The 22217-nt window shown below is 42.0% G+C and overlaps 1 protein-coding gene across 4 annotated transcripts in view; it reads right to left on the bottom strand.

Moving 5' to 3' along the window:
• The window catches only part of LDB2 (LIM domain binding 2), a 473762-nt gene that overhangs the window by 305922 nt on the left and 145623 nt on the right, over positions 1-22217 (bottom strand). For all 4 annotated transcript variants that reach the window (XM_004375161.2, XM_012555194.1, XM_004375160.2 and 1 more), the window contains exon 2: positions 4038-4140. In XM_004375161.2, the coding sequence (XP_004375218.1) occupies positions 4038-4140 (103 nt within the window). The remainder of the gene's footprint in view (positions 1-4037; positions 4141-22217) is intronic.

Genomic DNA, 22217 nt, shown 5'->3' with positions numbered 1-22217 from the left:
TTGGGCTGCAACCTAAGAATGGTCCCCCCTATATAAGACAGGGAAGGGAAATAACAACACATCATACACTGGTCTTAGAATTGCAAAGCAGGTGCGCAGAGAACTTTGAGGACCATGTCCCCTGCTTCCCTTGCCTTCTTGTGTCAAATAAAAGCACAGTACTTCTTTGTGACTCTTACTTACATTACTGAAAATAAAGGAATTGACAAAACCATTTCTTTCCCCTTAGCTACAGGACGAAGTAGGGGTAGGACATGGCAAGGGGGTACACTACTTCGGAGTCAGCAGAGTTTAAGGCTCAGTGACTCACTAGCTGGGGGGTCTGCCTAACCTCTCTGGACTAAGTTCCCATTTTCAGAAAAGACCTGTCCAGCTCCAATGGTCTTTATTCTACTGACTTCCTGACAAAGAGGGATCGCCCACTTCTCAGGCTCTTCCTCTCCAGAGATGCCACCTAATCCAAGGAGATTACTGCTTTCCTGGAACTGCCTACTTATCTGCTGGAGAAACACATTTCTGATGCTCTCCAAGGCAGGGCCAGGCAAGTGGCCCAAGGGATGCCAGCTCAATTTCTAACGCAGTCCAGTCACCTTGTCCATCCCAGTACCTCTCCATACTAACCATACCCCCAGTGTTCTAGGAAGACTGCAGGAGTCCTCATCTGACCCAACAGTTTCTCTACCTCCCCAGTCATATCCCACCTGGGAGTCCCTCCCCCATCAGGAGAGTGAAGAGCTTGGGGGCTGGGATGGGTAGAGCGACACTATCAACACAGTGGAGGACCAGTGTACCTCCCAAAGCATCATTACTTCCTGTGTTATTATACTGCTAGGATTTATTTCCTCTGAAAGCAGATCAGAGCACACCCTAGAGCTTATCTGAAAACTCCAGCAAAGCACTATGTCCACATGCTGGGCTTGCATGGGAGGAATGTGGAGCAAGTTCCTCCAGTTTAAAAAAGTCCAAAGATCCCGGTAAAGGGATTCATTTGTCAACATTCTTCTTGGTGATATAAGATTTTCCCCAAATGTCCATCTAGTCATCTACCCATCCACCCATCCACCCATTCACCCACCCATCCATCCATCCATCCATCCATCCATCCATCCATCCATCCAGCAAATATTTATCAAGCACCTATTACGTGCTAGTTACTGTGTTAATCTGGGAATTCAGCAGTAAACAAAACTAAGCCCCTGTTCACATGGAGTTAACATTCTAATGGGGGAGCCAGACAGCTGGTAAATAAGCAAACACACATAATATTACAGGGTTCACAGTAGCTTAGAGACACGCTATCTTGGAACCAGACAGACATTCTAAAAACACAGAGATGGAGAAAGGGAACAAGAATTTTTTTTTCCCCCTAATAAGGACTGAAGAAACCTCACGTGGGATATTTATTTCCTAGCATGGATGTAATTAGCGGAAAATTTTTTACAAATACAAATGTAATCACCAATTCTTATTTTCCTCCTCTGACATACACAGCTCGCAGCTCTCAGGAAGGTATCAAGCAAAAGCTACATCTTGCAGCCCAGGGGCTGCTTGACATCTCCCCAGCTTGGCACACAGCACCCAGACCGCGAATGGGTTAATGTGGCAGCGCCTGTGCTCGAAGTGCTGCATAAACAGCGCGTCAGGCGTTGTAAGCCTGCTTCATCTTCCCAGTCTCCTAGCCCTGCGCTGTCAATCAGCTGTCACCCGCCCGCACATCAGCAGCATGTGCGCATCGCCAGGCTGTCAGCCAGGCAGCTGATGAGACTCGGCTCAGTGCTGTCAATCATCTTTGTTTCTCTTCTCTGCTCGGGAAATATTTTGGCTCTGAGAAACAAAGAAACCCCGGGCAACAATGGCTAATCATTAGGATAGATGATCTCAAACAGGCGCCAATCATGCCTTACCCCCAAATGATGTTGGGATGCAGGGTGGACCGAGGGAAGAGGGAGAATCTCTTTTATTAACATAGGCTTAAAACTAATTCTCGTATCCTGAGCAGCCCCTGATGGATTCTCAAACCAACAAAGTGTAGGCGTATAAAACAATGATAACTTGAAGTTATCTGAGCCTATGCCTCAGGAAAAAATAGAAAGGCTTGGAGGACGGATGGCTGCTTGGTTCGAAATCGTTCACCATTGATCAAGCAGCCTTTTGGGGAAGGAGTAATTGTTGGACTGCTGACTTCATTTATCTCCCAGGGGCTTCTAGAACAGTGGCGTTTGAGCCCATCTCTCCTCCCTTCTGGGACACGAGGTTGCAGATGGGAGCCCATGCAAAGGAGGGCAAGTTCACTCAACTGGACACCCATGATGTGGGCTTACCAGTGCTTGCAACAGAGTCGTTATGCTGAACATAAAGACACTCCAAAATAGCCTGTTATCTGGCATAGGAGCTGCCACTCTCACCCAAAATATTTATTAAAAATGCTCCCCAAACCAATAACCAAACCCATTGCTGTCGAGTTGATTCCAACTCAGTGTGATCCCATTATTAGAGTAGAACTGCTCCATAGGTTTACTTGGCTGTAATCTTTACCAAAACAGATCACCAGGCCTTTCTTCCATGGTGTCTTTGGGTGGATTTGAACCACCAACCTTTAGGTTAGTAGTTGAGCACAAACAATTTGCACCATCCAGGGACCTGAAAAATGTTCCCAACGCCTTAAACGTCCACAATACAAAAATCTAAAGAGATGTTATAAGAAGCCCTGGTGGCACAGTGATTAAAGCACTCAGCTGCTAACCAAAAGGTCGGTGGTTCAAACTCACCAGCCACTCTGCAAGAGAAAGATGTGGCAGTCTGCTTCTGTGAAGATTTACAGCTTTGGAAACCCTAGGGGGCAGTTCTACCCTGTCCTATAGGGTCATTATGAGTATGAATCGACTCAACCGCAGCAGGTTTTGGTTTAAAGAGATGTTGTTGGTGATGAATTTCAGCTGGAGAACAAGTCCACATTGTCCTGCTCTCTTCCGCTTGCCACTATTGCAAGATCACCATATGCATATATTAGCATAATTAACCACCTAAAATCATGCAATAGATCCAAATAATACTAAGTTGTCTAAGTTTTCCAAAATCAAAACCAGACAAACAAAAAACAACTTGTACCCTGGTGCCTTTGAAATAGATGTAGCCACAATCAGGTCTGTTAATCGTGTTCATCAAGAGTCTTGCTATCAATTGCCAAACGTCTAGATTGACTCATTCATCCCGTGGCTGGTACAGGCTTCATCTCTGTGTGTGTGACAGTTGGGCTGTTTTACCCTCTGACAGTTCCTTTCATACATGCAACAGTGATTTCTGAAAGCACATCTCTCTCTGATCTAACTGGACATTAATTGCTTTTGTGCTGATGTATCTCTGCCTCTTGAGTTGATAGTACAACTAGCAAATCTGATCTCTGACAAGGTGGCTGAACCTAATCAGGACAGATCAGCTGTTACCCAAGGTGCCACAGGCTGTAATTGGAGGATCTTTACAGAGTTATCATTTGCCTGAAAGACAAGAAACTATAATTCTGTCAACACTAATCCAAAACTGTATGTTCAGAGCAATTGTGGACACCCCCCTCCCTAAGCAAAGATAGCACTTGTCAAATAAATATCTGAAATAATTGATAAAAGGGAATTAGAAGGATGTGACTGACACAGTGACTGTAAGGAGTATTTTTTAAAGGAGCCTTCAGATGCAGAACACTGGGTGTAAAGTGTGTGGCGTCAAGGAGAAAGGAGGGTCACAGGCAAGGGATGGATAGACACCTTATGCAATTCTGATCCTACTTATCATTGGGCAACTTGGTTCATATTTCTCTCACTCTGTAAACAGGCAAGTGTCCAACAGTCTAAGCCTCGAAGGAAATCTCTCAGAGCAGACTTTGGCTGCCACCCGTTGACAATGCCGTGATGGGAAGCGAGAGCACTGTCAAGAGTGAAGTAGTATTGTCAGCCTGTCAGCACTGAGAAATTCTCATAAGACCCCTGTGGTTCTCTGCTCGGTGCAGAAAGAGGGAATATTAGAAAAATAAACTTCTCTCTTACTGTATCGCTTTGGTCCGTCTTCCAAACAAAATGAAAGGGTTAATGTGGCATCATCTTCAAAAAACTCAGTGGCAAATGCGTCCCACCAGAGGTTGTCACTATCCTGCAAAGAGACAGAACATTTATTTAACAGGCAAGAGATGAAAAATACTTCAAAGAGGACAAGAAAACAGAAAGAAAGACCTGGTCATGGTGAGCTTGTTTCTTAGCCTGTGTAGGGGGGTATTCTAGAAGGGGAGGGGGGCTATGTGATCACCCTTCAAATGAATTGCCTTGAATGAGGACTGAATTCCAATTCAATAGTGAGTTTTAATGCAAACTGAATGAAAATTAATTCTCAAGGACATATTTGGGGAGATTTAATAAATGTACTAGGGAACACAATGTGACATTTTTTAACAAAAAGAGTTTGCATTTAATAAAATCTACATTCAACTTTGCTTTCTCTCTTTGTTCTTTTAAGAGTCCATTTTTACAAACGGAAACCACACTATTACAACCAGGTTAAGGAGGGTAATTTTTTGTTTGTTTGTGTTTAACAAAAAAAGAATTTATTTAGAAAGGCATTTAAGTGAGTGGTAGCTCTATGTGATTATCCCTTGCTTACTTTGGACAAATCGTCAGCAAAGACCAGTTCTTAGAAAAGGACATCACGTTTGGTAAAGTGGAGGCTCCTGGTAAAGTGGAGGGTCAACAAAAACAAGAGAAGTCCTCCATGAGATGGAGTGACACAATACCACAACAATAGATTCAAACATACCAACGACTGTGAGGATGGCATGGGACTGGGCAATGTTTCATTCTGTTATACATAAGGGCACCATGAATCAGAGCTGACTCAAAGACAACTCCTACAAGTATATATATACATATATACACAGAGAGAGAGAAAGGAGTCTCTGAGTGGCGCAAACACTTAAGCGCTCGACTACTAGCCAAAAGGTTGGCAGCTCAAATCCACCCAGAGGCACCTCAGAAGGCAGACCTGGCAATTTGCTTCTGAAAGGGTGCAGCCTTGAAAACCCTACGGAGCAGTTCTACTCTGCATACGTGGGGTTGCCATGGGTCGGAATTGACTCGATGGCAGCTAACAAACAAAACAAATAGATATGTATGTATATGTGGCGTGTGTTTGTGTGTGTGTGTGTGTGTGTGTGTGTGTAGTTGTTGTTAGGTGCTATCCAGCTAATTCAGACTCATAGCAACCCTATATGACAGAGTAGAACTGCCCTATAGGTCTACTAGGAAGGAGTCCTGGTGACGGAGTGCTTAAGTACTCGGCTGCTAACCAAAAGGTTGGTGGTTCGAACCCACAAGCTGCTCCATGGGAGAAAGATGTGGCATTCTGCTCCCGTAAAGATTTACAGCCTTGAAAACCCTATGAGGCAGTTCTACTCTGTCCAATAGGGTCATTATGAGTCAAATCTACTCAAAGGCAATGAGTAATCTTTACAGGAGCAGATCACCAGGTCTTTTCTCCTACAGAGCCTCTGGGCAGGTTCGAACAGCCAACCTTTCAGTTTGCGGCCTAGGGCTTTAACCATTGCGCCACCAGGGCCCCTTTATATGTATATGAATATATATATAGATGTGATTAGCCCAAGCACTCATCACATCTGGAATGTCCCCAAGGATTGTGGAGCTTATAGGCAACCACTAGCTTGTTACTAAAAGTTATTAAAAATAGAGCATTTCAGCAGAATGCAGGCCATCTACATAAAGTCTGTTTGCCTTGGGTTGAGTTCTTCTCTTGCTCATCCAGAAAACACTTTGGAATTGGTCCAGTTTAAGACAGTTAGAGTCACCGCTAATCTCCCAGGGGAGAGGGGGGCCTCTTAGAACAGGGAATTAGCAAGGTTTTGCAGAGTTTCGTATTTAAAGCAGAGACCATAGCAGGCCATCACTCTCTGCCTAGGGCCTGATTTACCCCCAAATTCTTAAGCGCAATCTTTTTCCGGAATGCTGTTGGTCCGTGCCAGAATTCAGAACAAGATGCTTCCCAGCTGTTGGTCCAATGGGGGAAACAGAAAGAAGCCTGCTCCCACTCAAGAGCCTCCACTGGTCTGGCTCTGGCGAGGACAGCAGAAGCCTTCTTCCCATTAAGTTGTCCTGCCTGTGACAACATTAAGTTGTTGTCCTGCCTGTGACAACATTAAGTTGTTGTCACTGGCAGCCTTCAAGAATGAGCCTTCAGTCCCAGCAATAATAATTAAGGGGCCACTGAAGATTGATGCCATCCGCTCCTTCAGAAAAGAAACAGCTCAGACAAATGAATTTTTTTGTCTCTCTTTTTCTCTGGCATCATCCCAATCAGCACACTAAAAGCCAATACTTTTCTCATTAAGACACATTAAGTATAAAACCACCCGGGGGCAATTCACGGATCCACGTACAAACTACACTGAGAGATAGATAGCTGCCATGGAATCATGGTGACCCCATGCACAGTGGAACAAAATACTGCCCAGATCTGTGCCATCATCAATTGCGTATCAAACCATTGTTTTCATCAGCTGATTTTCAGAGGTAGATCGCCAGGCCTTTCTTCCTAGTTCATCTAAATCTGGAAGCTCCACTGAAACCTGGTCAGCATCATAACAACATGCATGCCTCCACTGACACATGGGTGGTGGCTGCACATGAAGTACATTGGCTGGAAATCAAACCTGGGTATCCCACATGGAAGATGAGAATTCTCCCACTGAACCACCACTGCTGCTCTATCTCCCAACAATGAGAACAGTGTCTATCTAGCCCATAGCACTACTCAATAAAAGCTGTTGAATGAATGAATGAATGAAGCAGCTCATATTATTGTCTCCATTTTACAACTACAGAAACCAAAGCTTAGGTGGTAACTTGCCCAAGTGTTATTGCTAGTTGCTGTCAAGTCAGCTCTAATACACGGCAACCTTATGTATAACAGAACAAAACGTGGTCCAGCCCTCCCTGCACCATCTTCATGATCCTTGGTATATCTGAGTCCATTGGTAAAGCTACTGTGTCCATCCATCTCACTGAGGGTTTCCGTATTTTCTCTGACCCTCTACTTTATCAAACAGGATGTCCTTTTCTAGCAACTGGTCTTTCCTGATAACGTGTCCAAAGTAACTGAAGTCTCAGCTGCCCGAATACACTCCGCCAATAAATGAAGGAGCTGGGATTTAAACTCAGACAATCTGACGTGGGAGACCTGTCCTTAATCTCTGCTCTGCACAGTACTCACTCATTTCTCCAGTCTTTAGGAAGGCAACTATCAGGATTCAGAAAGAAAAGTAGGAAAAGTCAGTAGGTAATCATTTGTCTGAGGGTAAAAAGAAGGAACACGCTTTTTTCTTGGAGCTGTACTATACAACCCCATTTCCAGGACTCACGCCCAGGAGGATGCTTGGCGCTGCACAGAGGTTGGTTCCACATCACTGGTGGGATTCCCTCCTGTGGGCAACCCTCCCCTCCACTCTCATCCCAGTACTGCCTCTTACCAGCTGTGTGAACTTGGGCAACTTATTTAACTCCCTAATGCTGTTCCCTTACTTGGAATTTGAGGTTAATAATAATGATGATGACAACAGTAATAGTAACAACAACTACTACCTTGCAGGATAGATGTGAGGATTAAATAAGTTAGTGGGTGTGAAGCTCCCAGCAGAGTGCCCAGAACCCACTGCAGATCGATAAAATACCTGTTTCCTTTCTCTGTCTACCATCTTGAACATCATTTCTAGGGGACGAAACATCCCATGCTCCAAAGAACGGCACCAAAAATCAACTCTACGAGGCAGCCTCTTTATAAATCAAGAGCTTTTCTCTATCACTTCAAATGTTCACAGCACAATTACCTGTCAACAGCATCTGTCTCTAACACAGTTAAAACCCTGAACAGAAATTCATAAACTCTCCTTTGACCTTAATTATTCAGAGACCCCATGCCTGGGTCAGGTGCTCCACCTCCATTTTCCTGGGATCTAATTCTTGGTCTTTGGCACTTCCAGAAAGGAGACCAGTGAAAAGAAAGCAAAAGCCATGAGAGAACCCAGGCTGGTCTGAGGATGCTGGGAGAAAAGAAGGATTCAGGCTAAAATAAGGTTTGAGAATCGTCTAGAAACAACCGCACTAGCTCCACAGGGCCTAGATAAGCGAGTTTCAGTAGATGTCGAAAAAGGCATAATGATCCAAAAAGGTACGATGTCACTTCATTCAAATTAACTGCAGTGGAACATGTGGTGAGCATCTGTCTCAGCAAGTTTCAGGATAGGTTTACTAGGACAAGGTACCATCAGGTAACTACACAAAAAATCAGTTGTCTTTGTCTACCAGTCTTGGAAGAACACTCCAAAAATAAAAATGTAATACGTAAGTTCGCAGGGCCAGACACACAGTAGGCACATAAGAAGACATGTTTTTGGCTAATCCAGTGAACGAATGAATGAATGGAATTTCTTATTGTACCATTACAAACCCAACTTAGGAAAGTCACTCTAAGAAGTTCTCAAGAGGTCTTGGTTATTGACCCCACCTTGTCTCTTGGCCAATATTTTTTAACTGGCATACATGGCATATGTATTTTTTGATATATATCTACATTATAATTGTCACCAGCCCTCCACCTCACACACATATATGAAACTTTTAAATTAGTCCTTAGTTATGAGGTGACAAATGATTATGTAGGAAAGAGACTAGAAAGGAGTAGAGCGTTAAGAAAAGGTTCCCAATGATGGGTTGGCTGAATATGAAGGTGGCAGAGCACAGTGGAAAAAAGCGATGTTGAGGGGCCCCTGGGTTAATCATAGGGCCCATGAAAAGATGTTTTATAAGTGTTTACTTCTACTGAACCATCTTTATTCACAACTGTCCTAATACTACTATGGGGCAGAGCAAAGTTTTGAGCCATAGAGAATTTATGTCCTTAACCTCTTTGATACATTGCCTTGAAAATAAGAATTCTGCCTCTTAGTAACTGAATGCCCTCAGTCAGGTCACCTTACTTCTTTGAGCCCATTTGCTCATTTGTAAAGTGAGAATAATAACCTCAGTGAACTGTGATGACTAAAGAGAAACTGTCCAGCACATAGTAACTGCTCAATAAATAAAACCAGTCACCATCTAGTTGACTCTGACGCAGGGCAACCCCATGTGTGTCATAGTAGAACTGTGCTCCATAAGGTTTTCATGGCTGTGATCCTTAGGAAGTAGATCACCAAACCTTTCTTCTGAGGTGCCTCTGGGTAGAATCAAACCTCCAACCTTTCAGTTAGCAGCCAAGTGCATTAACTCTTTGCCCCACCCAGGGACTCCTGCTCAATAAATAACAGCTATTATTATTCATTATTATCTCATTTGACCCTTACAATATGTATAAATAGAGACTCTGAGTTTCAAAAAGGTGAAGCTACTCCATAAAGATCAGAGAGCTAGAAAGCCTAAAAGGCAAAGCATGAGCCTGAGGTCTTCTTCCAGTTACGTGGGGTGGGAATGCATACCTGCTACTGGCAAATAGACTAACCACAGCCTTAGTGTATATATTGTAAAAGAGTTTCCAGGGAAAAACCATTTTAACCTCACTAGAGGAGTACTGGTCCAGCATAGTTCGGAGTGTAGAGTTTTCCTTCCAGATCTGCTTCTGTGTAGGCAAGGGACCTCCAGCAAGTCAACTTTCTGGGCCAAGGAGTCCTTGTTAACCATTTCCTCTCTACTTGTCTTTCCATATGCTGTTCTTTTGGCCTGGAGTATTCAGTCCCAGTTTTCATTCTTCCCTACACTAGAAAACCTCAATAACTATACCTCTATTAGAATGTTTATCATACTATAATTGAATCACTACCTTATAATGCACATTTATTGAAGGTTCTGGTCCCTGTAGCGGACTGTGAGTTACTTAAAGAAAGGGACTGAGTACAATGCTTTTCTCCATCTTTGGCCAAGTGCTGCCTATAAATTAGCACCCAATAAAAGAGTAGAAAAATGGAAAAAGAGCAGATGGAGAGGCCATGCCCCCGCAATGAGTAAGATTCTTTCTCTGACTTTAAGGAATCTTACGAGTCTAAGCTCAGTGACAACAGGCCTTGGATGTTTTTTTGAGCTAAGTGTTCTCTCTGTCACACTCCTGAAGCCTCACTTTCTATCAGCGGGATGTGATGTGCCAGACACACCCATGAGAAATGCATATGGAGGCAGAAATGTTAAAATTGATCCATGCTCACATTGCCATTCTACTGAGCCACCTCTGGAGTGATTTTGTTGTTCTTTTTAGTGAAATGTTCGTTTATATTCCTTATAGCATATGTTAGGGATTGAATTGTGTCCCCCCAAAATATGGGTTGAATTCCTGGCCCTTTTACCTGTGGAAGTGGCTGTGTTTGGAAATAGGTGTTTTCTTTGGTTACGTTGACGAGGATATTCCCGTGCAGAGTGGATCCTAAACCTAATTACCTCTGAGCTATAAAAGACCAGAATAGACACAGAGACACACATGGGGGAAGACAGACACTGCATGAGGATCATCTGCAAGCCAAGGAAGGCTAAGGAACCAAGGAACACCCAAGGCTACTGATAAGGAAAGATTCGACACAGCTGAGACCCTGATTTGGACTTCTAGCCTCCAGAACTGTGAGAAAATAAATTTCTTTTCTTTAAAGCCACCTCTTGTGTTATTTTTGTTACAGCAGAACTACATAAAGAAGACAGCTCATGCATACACTTTGTATATTGTAATTTAAACAAGCCAGGAGTTATTTTATTATTTTAAAAATAAAGAAGAGTGTACAGGATGGTGAAGACCCATGGCCCCGCCACTCAGAATTAACAATTATTATTATTATTATTTTTTTTAACTTTAGGATTATCTTTTTTTTTTTTTTTAATTGTACTTCAGGTGAAGGCTTACAGAACAAATAGTTTCTCATGAAACAGTAGTACACATATTGTTTTATGGCATTGGTTAACAACCCCACAACATGTCAACCCTCTAACTTCTCAACCTTTTTTTTGGGTGAAAATACACACAGCCAAAGATACACCATTTCAAAAATTTCTACATGCACACTTCAGTGACATTGACTACGCCAATTATTATACTTTTTATTTAATTTAAAATAATATTTTATTGTGCTTAAGGTGGAAGTTACACAGCAAATTAGGTTCCATTTAATAATTTCTACACAAATTATTCAGTCACATTGGTTACATTTTTCACCACGTGTCATCATCCTCGTTCATTCCATTCTGACTGTACCATTTCCGGTACTTTAGTTTCCCTGCACCCTTACCTTCTCATCTTTGCTTTCAAGCAATTTTTGACTGTTTGATCTCATACGGATGATTTTTTATAGGAGCTCATTATTCACAGAATTAACAATTATTAACATGATACTTTATCTGCTTTATTTTTTTTTAAGAAAATAAAACTTGTAGATAAAATCAAATGTCCTGGGTCTCCTATATCCTGGTCTATTTTTCACTTTCTTCTGCATGCCCCCCATAAGCAATGGTCTCATGCATTTCTCATGGATCTCCCTGTCCCACCATTTATATTTATATGCATATATGATTCCATTCATATATAGTCCTATTTTATGTTTTTAATATTTTATCTATATGGTGTCATACATTACATTTGCGTTTTTAAGCTTTTTTTTCATTCAACATTGTATTTTGGAGAAGTAGCCACGTTATACATTTGGGCCTTTTCTTACCTTATATGAATTACACAGTGGTGCACTGAATGAATATAATCCGTTTTATTTAAGTATTTTGCTACTAATCGTCACTATGTAGTTTCTAGAAATTTTTGTTTGTTTTTTGCCATCACAAGCAATTGTACATGTCTGTGTTTTACCCATTAAACCCATTGCCGTCAAGTCGATTCTGACTCACAGTGACCCTACAGGACAGAGTAGAACTGCCCCATAGAGTTTCCAAGGAGCAGCTGGTGGACTCGAACTGCTGGCCTTCTGGCTAGCAGCCAAACTCTCAACCACGGTGCCACCAGGGCTCCATGTTTGTGCATACGTGTAAAAATTTCTCTAGGACATATACATAGAGTGGTTGTGTTAGCACAGGGTTTGTACTTGTTTCTATTTTGGTTCTTCTATTAGAAAGCTCTTATACTCCCATATGAAAAAAGTCTAGTCTGACTGATACACGGGTAGAGACGAAACAAAGAGTATTTCCAGATGGTGTATCTCTAAGTGGGATGTAGTAGCAGGATCAGCATAATTATGAAACGGAGTCTAGCTCTGCAATGAGATGGGTAAGCATTTAGAAGTCCAAAGAAGATGCAATAATTGAATTTAAAAAAAAAAAAAAAAAAGTTTGCCTATCATTCATTCTTGTAAAACAGGAGTTTATCCTGTTCTTGTTAGTTGACACAGATGTGACCTTTCAGAAGCAGATCGCCTGGCCTGTCTTCCAAGGTGCCTTTAGGTGGTCTCAAACAGAAAACCTTTAGGTTAGCAGTTGAGCATAAACCGTTTGTTCCACCAAGTCACCTAGAGACTACATTATCCCAAAGGAGGGTTATTTCTTGGCATCAACACAAGAAAGAAAGCGTAGGTTCTTCACGGTCTTCCAAACTGGCTCATGGAGCAGGGTGACTGAGTATCAAATGCTACAATTCACAGGCAGAGCAAGGAGCAGGGAGGAGGTGATCCGGCTCTGTACAACCTGCCACAAGCCTTCTGATCTCGGACATGCCTTTTCCCATCAGACAGGTGCTGTCCGATTCTTGCCATTATTTAGTACCTGTAAGTGTATGACTAGTGTTTAGTGAATACTAATCAGTAAAAATTGGATTCTTTTCCCCAAAGCTGGAAAGTAACAATAGCATAAAGCAACCTCCAGGTAAATAAAGATAAAATTAACTCAGCCTGAACACAGGCAGGGGAAGTGGTGCGGACAATTCTCCTACATTTCAATTAAGAAAAAATACCACGGAAGCTTCTCCATTCTAAATAATCCCCTCTACGCATTTCTTCGACTAAAATCCTTGGTCCTTTTTCTCCTATCTCACAGGAGACACCAAGTTCCACCGGCAGCCACATCATATATCAGGATGGGAGACACATTCATGCCAAATAGCAGAAGAGAGTTTTAATTATATTTAAAAATCTACAAAAGCAGTTTGCTTCTCTCCCAGAGTATCTCCTGTTCCCATTCCTGTCCCTCTCCACCAAAAACAGGATCCTGGTGCCAGGACTGCCCCCGGCATCCTTAAGTTAAGCGCTGACAGGTTACGTAGGATTTTGCCCAAGTAATTATTTTTCAATTCAACAATAATGAGAAATTACCATGGCAACCACTCGTCACGTGTTACACATACACCCCCCCCCCCAAAGAATGAACCATAACATAAAGCATCTAATCCTTGAAAATACTTTTTTTTTATTGAAATAAACAGGTCAGAGTGGAGAGGGTGTATGGAGGAGTCTGAAAGCAGGGAGATGGGAAGGGCACTGGCTTTTACCAGTATCTTGTGTTTCTAGAAAACAGCCATTTCTCGTCTTCTAACCCCACCCTCTTGTACACACACACATTGATAGCACTCTATTAATTTTTTTTTTTTTTTTTTTTACCATTTTGGTCACTCCCATTTTACATATATTGGTTAACCTCGCTCAGAAGATACTGAAGAAGGAATGCATGTGCCTCGAAGGAACTGAGGTGGAGGACACTTGACTGCCTGATTTCCTGAATTTTCTTTGCCTGCCACACCCCTGTGGTGAGACAGGAGACAATGAACAACCCAAATCTCATGCCTTTTACCTTGCCTTTGATAGAGGCCCCCTCACACTCACAGGAGTGCAGTCATTCATTTCCCCTAACTAATAAAAGCCTTTTCGCAACCTTAATCTCTAGCCACCCTTTCTCAAAACCTGGGTTGGGGGGAGGTGGGGTGTTATATCAAACCATGTTGATCACAAATCAAGCCACATATAATAATAACAGCCAACAGTGACATAGCTCTTACTATGTGCCAGACACCATTCTAAGCTCATTGTCTCTGTAAACGCATTGAAACCTCACCGCAACCTTATGGAATAAGTCCTATCACTAGCCCCATTTTGCAGATGAGGAAACTGAGGCTTGGAGAAGTTAAATAATTAGTTTAAGAATACATAGCTATCAATTTTCAGAAAGAGGATTCAGATAAAGGGGTTCTGGCCCTTGAGTTCAGGCTCTGTGATGGTCTTTTCTCCAGAACAATATCCATCAAAATACCTTCTGTCTCAGTTGTTTCAGCCTCCAACTCAAAGTTAAGGACACAGAATGTTTGGGGCTCCCCTCCTGAACGAATAGCCCAAAGCAAGGCTTTCCAGCACATCTGTGGAATTCTACATCTAGACGCCAAAATGAAAGTAATAAGGTAGGATCATTTGCTCCTCCCAGCTGACTAGGTCCCTCTTTCCAGGGACCGTGTAACGCATACAACGAGAGAAAATAAAATTCCCCCTTTTTTTAAATTTATTGTTATGGGATTTTTTTTTTTTTTTTAATATCTCATGTCTCAGGGATTGTTTTCTTCCTTCCTCATTCTCAACTATGGTTTTTCTCATTTTTGGTTAAATTGTATTTTATTTAACAGTACGTATTAGTTATCATTTTAACAGAGAAATTCTAAAGCGGCATGTTACCAAGACAGTAAATTGTGTGTCTTGATAGAGCGTCTCTGGGCTTCCCTCATAATTCAAGGCTTCCCTTTACAAAGTGCTTACTATATTTTACTTCCTACAGCCCATGAATGATGCCCTGGGAAACAGGCATACTGAAACGGGCAGAAAGACAACAAGACTTGGCATCTAACAGATATAGCTTTTCAGCTAAAGATACATCAGTGTTTCTTCCCCCAAACACCTGGGAAATTTATGTATTCAATCTTCATCCTTGAGCCACTAATGCATTAATTAATTATGAGCATTATAAAGAGAAATGTTACTTATGGGAATCTTAAAATAATAATGACTAGAATGTATACATCTTTATGTGCCAAAAATTGAGCTTAAATGCTACTCTCTTAGGGAAGCCTTCCCTGTCATAGCCTGTCATGGTGCCATATTCCTTTTCATCACTGGCCTTATCACACTTTAATCAAATAATTCTTTATGTAACATCTGGCCCGCAGGATCTATACCTATGTCTTGTGCACTTAACACAGGGCAGGCACACAACAAACCAAAGTGCTAAGAGTTTCTCAATGCATAATTTCCTAATCTTCACAATACCCTATCATTTTATTCTGCTAATTTAAATGGATAAACTGAGGCCCCAAGATGTTAAGAAACATCCAAGTTCACAGATCGAATAAGTGGCCTTTGAACCCCGTCTGATTCCTGAACTTGGGTTTTATCAACAGAGTTTCACTACCTGTTCTACTCCATACTATTCCGGTGTGAAAAAGAAATGGTGTTTTCCTCTTCAGAAGTAAATTTTCTGTTTTGTAGTCAAAAGGAGCCCTGGTGGCACAGTGGTTAAGCACTTGGCTGCTAACCAAAAGGTTGGTGGTCCTAACCCACCAGCCACTCCACAGGAGAAAGATGTGGCAGTCTGCTTCCATAAAGATTTACAGCCTTGGAAACCTTATAGGGCAGTTCTACTCTGTCCTATAGGGTTGCTATCAGTTGAAATCGACATGATTGGCAATGGGGTTTTATAGTCAAACATGGAGACATGCATTTTAACATATCAAAAATAATATACTGGGGACCCTATGTAAAGCCGCTCTGCAAATGACGTAGCAAGGCATTACTTTATAAGCACAGGTCTTACTGATGGCAGGCCTGAAGCAATGAGCGCCATGCCTCATATTACATCACACCCTCTAGGAGTGAGAGGTCCTGAGAGGCAGGATAACTAGGATAACACGATAAGGCAGCAACTCGTATATCTTCAGAAAAAGCTCATCATAAAAGCAGGCACAAATTCTCTGTTCCAACATAAACACAGCAGACAAGAGAACATTTCTGGAAAAGCTTGCACATGCAAAAAATGTTTTTGTGACCCACCCAACTGCATCCAAAGAATTGAGGAAATAACAGGAGTAATTCTTAGAGTTACCGCTAAAAATCGGAGGGTTACGTCAGGGCATAGGCATTAAGAACCCTCTAGACAAGAGCAGTCAAATTTTCCCGTCTCTACTTGAAAAAATGAGAAAAGGTTTTTGTTCACAAAGGTAAATATAAGAAACCCAGCACATTCTCAAAACCCAGAAGGAAAGCAAGTTCATCTGGATAATAATCAAACTCCTCTATTCTCTTCTCTGTTTACACATCTGTTCGTCAGGGAACTTAAATTCTCTATAACATGCCAGTGGAAGTTCCAGGGTGGGGCAAACAATTAAGCAGTTCAGTACAAACTGAAAGACTGGTGATTTAAATCCATCCAGAGGTGCTGCAGAAGACAGGCCTGGTGATTTCCTTCCAAAAGGTCACAGCCTCAAAGAAACATCCTATGGAGCAGTTCTGCTCTGCACACATACAGTTGCCATTAGTTGGAATCGACTCGACAGCAATAGGTTTGGGTTTTTTTGTTTGTTTGTTTTACTATGCCCAAAAAACCCATTACCTTCGAGTCAATGCCTACTTGTAGTAACCCTATAGGACAGAGGAGAAGTTCCCCATAGGGTTTCCTAGGCTGCAATCTTAATGGAAGCAGACTGCCACATCTTTCTCCCACAGAGCAGCTGGCAGGTTCAAATGGCTGACCTTTCCGTTAGCAGCCAAGTGCTTAACCACTGCGCCACCAGGCCTCTTCTAAATATGCTAGTGACACCCAAATCTGAGTCACAACTCCCAAATTCTCACTGGAATTCCAGATTTGTTGCTCCCGCTGCCTCACTGACATCTCTACTTATCAAAGAGACATCTCAGACATAAGATGGCCAAAGCCAGACCCCCAATTTCCACCCCTCTCCTCCAAGCCTATTTTCCCCAATCTTCTTATCTCAATAATGTGATTCTAGTCTCCCCATTGCTTAGGCCAGCACTGTAGGGTATATCCTTGATTCCCCATTTTCCCTGACCCCTAATCTCCTGACTCAGAGCAACCCCATGTGACAGAGTAGAGCTGCCCCATAGGGTTTTCTAGGCTGTAATCTTTACGCGAACACATCACCAGGTTTTTCTCCCACAGAGCCGCTGAGTGGGTTTGAATTGACAACCTTTTGTTTAGCTGCTGAACGCTTAACCACTATGCCACCAAGGCTCCTTGCATTCATTTGTAAATGTGTGAATTTTACCTCCAACACATAACCAAAATCCACCAACATTTCTCTCCCTCCAAAACCATCCCTTGCCTGGGCCTCCTGTGACTCCAGCCTGAACAACAGGGATTGCTTCCTAACCCATCTCTCAGCTACCACTCTCGCTCTCCTGTGATCTGTTCTCCACAGAGGAAGCTGAATGACCTTTTAATAACATATACTAGACTGCAAAGTCACCCAATAGGACAGAGTAGAACTGCCTTATAGAGTTTTCAAGGAGTGGCTAGTGAATTCGAACTGCCGACCTCTTGGTTAGCAGCCAGAGCTCTTAACCACTATGCCACCAGGGCTCCTAGATTGCATCACTTCCTATTAAAACCCTTCATGGCTCCCATTGCTGCATATTGCCATGGACCACATTGTCTTACTTGGTTGGGACTTTGTCTTCCCCTTTAGTGTCAATTCACTTCATTCTCAGTACAGCACCCACATCCAGCCACAGGGACCTTCCTTGTGCCTCTGAGCCATACCCCACTCCTCCTTAGGGGCCTTAGTACTAGCTATTCAACCAGTGGGGGAGAGGGGATACATTTCTCCTATTTGACATGACTTCCTCTCCCTTCTTGTTATTCAAATCTCAGCTTCCATGTCCCCTTCTGACCATCCAATCTATAGAAGCCAACTTGCTATCACAACAGTCTATGCTTATCTTCCAGGAAGCAATTAGCAATAGTTTTTTTGTTTGTTTGTTTACTATCGTCCTACCTACCACCACCCATCCATCAGTTTGTTGTACTGTGGAGGCTTGCATGCTGCTATGATACTGGAAGCTATGCCACCGGTATTTCAAATACCAGCAGGGTCACCCATGGTGGACAGGTTTCAGCAAAGCTTCCAGACTAAGACAGACTAGGAAGAAAGTCCTGGTGATCTACTTTTGAAAACTAACCACTGAAAACTCTATGACTCACAACCGAATACTGCCTGATATAGTGCTGGAAGATGAGCTCCCTGGGTTGGAAGGTGCTCAGAATACACAGCAGCCATAACAATGGACTTGAGCATACCAACAACCACGAAGATGGTGCAGGACCAGGCAATATTTTGTTCTGTTGTACATGGAGTCACCATGAGTCAGAGCTGACTGGATGGTTACTAACAACAACAACACCTACTACAAAATGTAAAGTCATCGAGAGCACAGGGTTCTGTCATCTTGCTGACTGCGGTGCCTGGCACATAATAGGAGCTTAATAAATACCTGCCTGGATAAATGAATAAACAACAACAACAAAAAAGTTAAACACACAAGAAAAAAGCAAATATAAACCTCTCAAGGGAACCACAATGATCTCTCTCCAGCCATTCCCAGCTTCAGATTTGGCACAACCCAGTTCACTCCAACAACATAATAGAGTACCAGGAACTTATCAGAATCTTTATTCAATTTAATTTTTTAAATACATATATGTCATGAATTAAAAGCATTAAAAATATTCATGCCCTTTGACTCAGTAATTTTATTTCTGGGCATCCATCCAAAGGATATAATCCGAAAATATGGAAATGCTTTATACGCAAAAGTATTCACCACAGGAGCATTTTATAACAGCAAAAAAAAAAAAAACTAAGAAAAATGCGCTTGCCCCACAATACAGGAATGATTCAAGGAAATATATGTTCACTAGAAAGAAAATAGGAATCTTTAAACATAATGTATACACATGGTTTCTAATAACACTGAACATTCTTATGTTATAATGTAAGAGAAGAAAGCAAGATGGACAAACAAAGCAGGGGAACAGAATGGGGACCTGAGAAACAAACAGAAATATGCATGGAAACTAAGTATATGATAGAGAGGGCATTACCTTTCAGTGGGAAAAGGATAGACTACCTGATAAGTAGTATTGGGGCAATTGTCTTTTCACGAGGAAAATTAAATAAACTAGAATATACCATACACGACCCAACGTAAGTGTCAGATGGATTAAGCATCTAAATGAAGAAAAACAAAGAATTACCCCAATTATTAGGAGAAAAGATAGGAGAATATGTTTATGACCTCGGAAGAAAGGAACATTTTGTAAACAACACAGTAAAAGGACAAATTATAGGAGAAGCAAATTATCCAGTTGAATATATCAAATACATACATTTCATTTGACAAAGAACATCATAAACAATGCCACAATGTAAGTGACAAGAGGGGAGGTTAGTAAATAGAATATATAACAAACTGTTACATATAAAAAATCCATATACTTTAAAAAAATGCACCATTGGAAGAAAATAAGCCAAAATGGTCAAAAAAGCTATGAAAAGACGCTCTATTTCACTTGTAGTCAAGAGAAGGAAAATTAAAACCAGGGCATTGCACACCCACCTGATTGTCAAAAATCCAAGAGTTCCACAGGAGCACATGTTGCTGGAGATGTGGAAAAGCAGGGACTCTTACTCTGCAGGTTCTCCCCCTGTTCAAGCCCCCAGGGCTGCAGGTGAAATGTGGCCAGGCTGCAGCCTAGCTGCCCACTCTTTCTGGATTGTAGTACATTGTTGTTTTGTTTTTTACATTTTGCAATTAATGGTTTTCAGTGGTAGAATTCTCACCTTCCATGAGGGAGACCCGGGTGCCATTCCTTTCCAATGTGGCTCATAAACAGTCACCACTTTCTGTCAGCGGAGTCTTTCATGTTACTATGATGCTGAACAGGTTCTAGTAGAGCTTCCAGATTAAGAAGGCATTAGGAGAAAGGCCTGGCTAGTGATCTACTTCCAAATCAGCTAATAAAAACCCTATGAATCACAATAGTGCAATCTGCAACCAATCATGGTTGTGGTACAGGACTGGGCATGGGGTCTTATGGGCATGAGTGGTACCGTTGCGCATAGGATCGTCAGAAGTCAGAGGCTGACACTGTTAGCTACGTCAACAACAACAATGCTGATTACGCCTATGTTGTTGTTAGATGCCATCAAGTCAGCTCCGACTCATAACATTTCATTTTGTTTAACAAAATGAAACGTTGCCTGGCCCTGCACCATCCTATGCTACTGTATTGTTGTTTTACTTTACATTATGTCTACTTAATAGTTTTTCTGTCTTAGTAACTAGACTCTAAACTCCAAGTGTGGGGCCGTTATCTCATTATTATTTGGTTGGTGTAGGTAGTAAGTCGTGCTGGCTTTAAAGGTAGGAACTCCAGCTTAGGCTGAACGGGTTATGAAATATAGCTGAGGACAGGGATGTAAGACAGGCCTTTAAGAGTTAGAATTTGGACAGGATGGAGAAGGAAGGCACTCTAGAAGCAACTGGGCATTTAAAACTTAGAGCAGTGAAGTCAAATATGAAAATCCATTTATAACTTGAATCACTCTTCATTAAGAAAATACACATGACTGGGGTTATTATCAATTCAGTGATGCTTTAGAATAAATTCACGTTTTACAAAGAATACTATTCATCCACATTGAAAATAGAGGTGTACATGTGTACATGATGCATTATGTAGTCTACCTACAAACAAAGCTGGGTGCACACGAATCTGTAAATACCTGATAATAGCTCCAAATTCCTGTCTCCCACCTCCATCCTCCCGCCATCCCACCCCCCCCAAAAAAAATACCCTATGATTTAATATTCCAAAATTTGGGAACTGCTAGTTTACAATATTCATAAGAACTATGCACGTGACACTTTCTCCATGATGCCAGTAGACAATGAGGTTCTTTGGTCTACAGCATTTGGAAAACACTAGGTTAAACAGAGTTCAGTAGGATTCTAGGATTCTTTAATGCAGACATCCTCAGAGCCTTTAAATAGGCTAATGTGCTCTGTGAATTTCCAGGAAGGGATATCATATGTGATATTACCTCAAATCTCGATAATAAAACTATTGTGTTGTTTTTTGTTTTTTTCAAAGTACAACTATTAACGTCTTGCAGGACCCTGGTGTTTCACAGAACATGGACTGAGAAGTGCGGCACTACGCTATTCTCCGAGGATTAAATAACGTGCATCCCTGAGCTGTAAAGTAGCCTAGAAGGTTTCTGATTGGCAGGCAGGTCAGTGTGGCCGGAGGATATGGTATGGATGGTCTAAGCCTCTCAATCTCCTTCAATTCTTCCTTGGGATAACTGAGGACAAACCCTTCTCGCCATCAGAAACCTTTATTTAGGTAGAACCCATGTTACTGTCTTCTACCACTGCAGCCACTGCAACTGGGCAAGATGCCTTCTCTCCTGCTTATCATTCAATTCATTTAGATACAGTCACAGTGATGAGCCTAAGGCATGTGGACATCTGGACTAGGAGACGCTATGACCTGCAAGACACCAAGAAGCCTGCAAGTAGAGGAAAATCTCTTTGTTAACAAATCACTTTTGATCCCACCAGGCACAGGTGAGGGCTGGTCCTTAGTGCTGTGAACACTCTCCTCCAACAATGATGCTCAAGGTAGGATAGAAAAGCCACAGCAAGTGCTTAGAAAGAGAAAAAAAATAGCAATGTTCTTTCCAGATTTGAGTATTGAATTTTCTACACTGTTGAATTAGTTCCTTTAAAGTTACCATTATTTCCTTGGGGGCCTTGACTGTAGCTGATGTGTTTGCAAACTTCTAACAGGTTCCCCAAGCACCCCACATCCCACAAATAGCACACTTCCCAGACTCCATCTGCCACCAGGACTCTAAAGGAGACAGGATGGACACAGGAAAATTAGAGGCCTCAGGGCACTTAGGTTCTAGTCCAAGCTGTTGTCCTTGACCACTGGACATCCTTGCCTACAGTGTTTCACCGCCCTGGTTCTCAGTTTCCTCTTCTGCAAAGTGTGGTTTGACTGCTTACTGTTTGTCCAGCACTCTTCTGAGAACATTCCATGAAGACACTCAGTTACTTCTCACCACGACCCTTTGAGGTAGGTTCTGATATTATCCCCATTTTACAGCAGGGAAACCAAAGCATGAAAAGGTGAAATGATGTCCTC

The sequence above is a fragment of the Trichechus manatus genome, unplaced genomic scaffold (genome assembly GCF_000243295.1).
Source record: "Trichechus manatus latirostris isolate Lorelei unplaced genomic scaffold, TriManLat1.0 scaffold00034, whole genome shotgun sequence".
Taxonomy (NCBI): Eukaryota; Metazoa; Chordata; class Mammalia; order Sirenia; family Trichechidae; genus Trichechus; species Trichechus manatus.
Note: the sequence above shows the minus strand (reverse complement) of the source record. Positions and strands in the feature narration are given on the sequence as shown.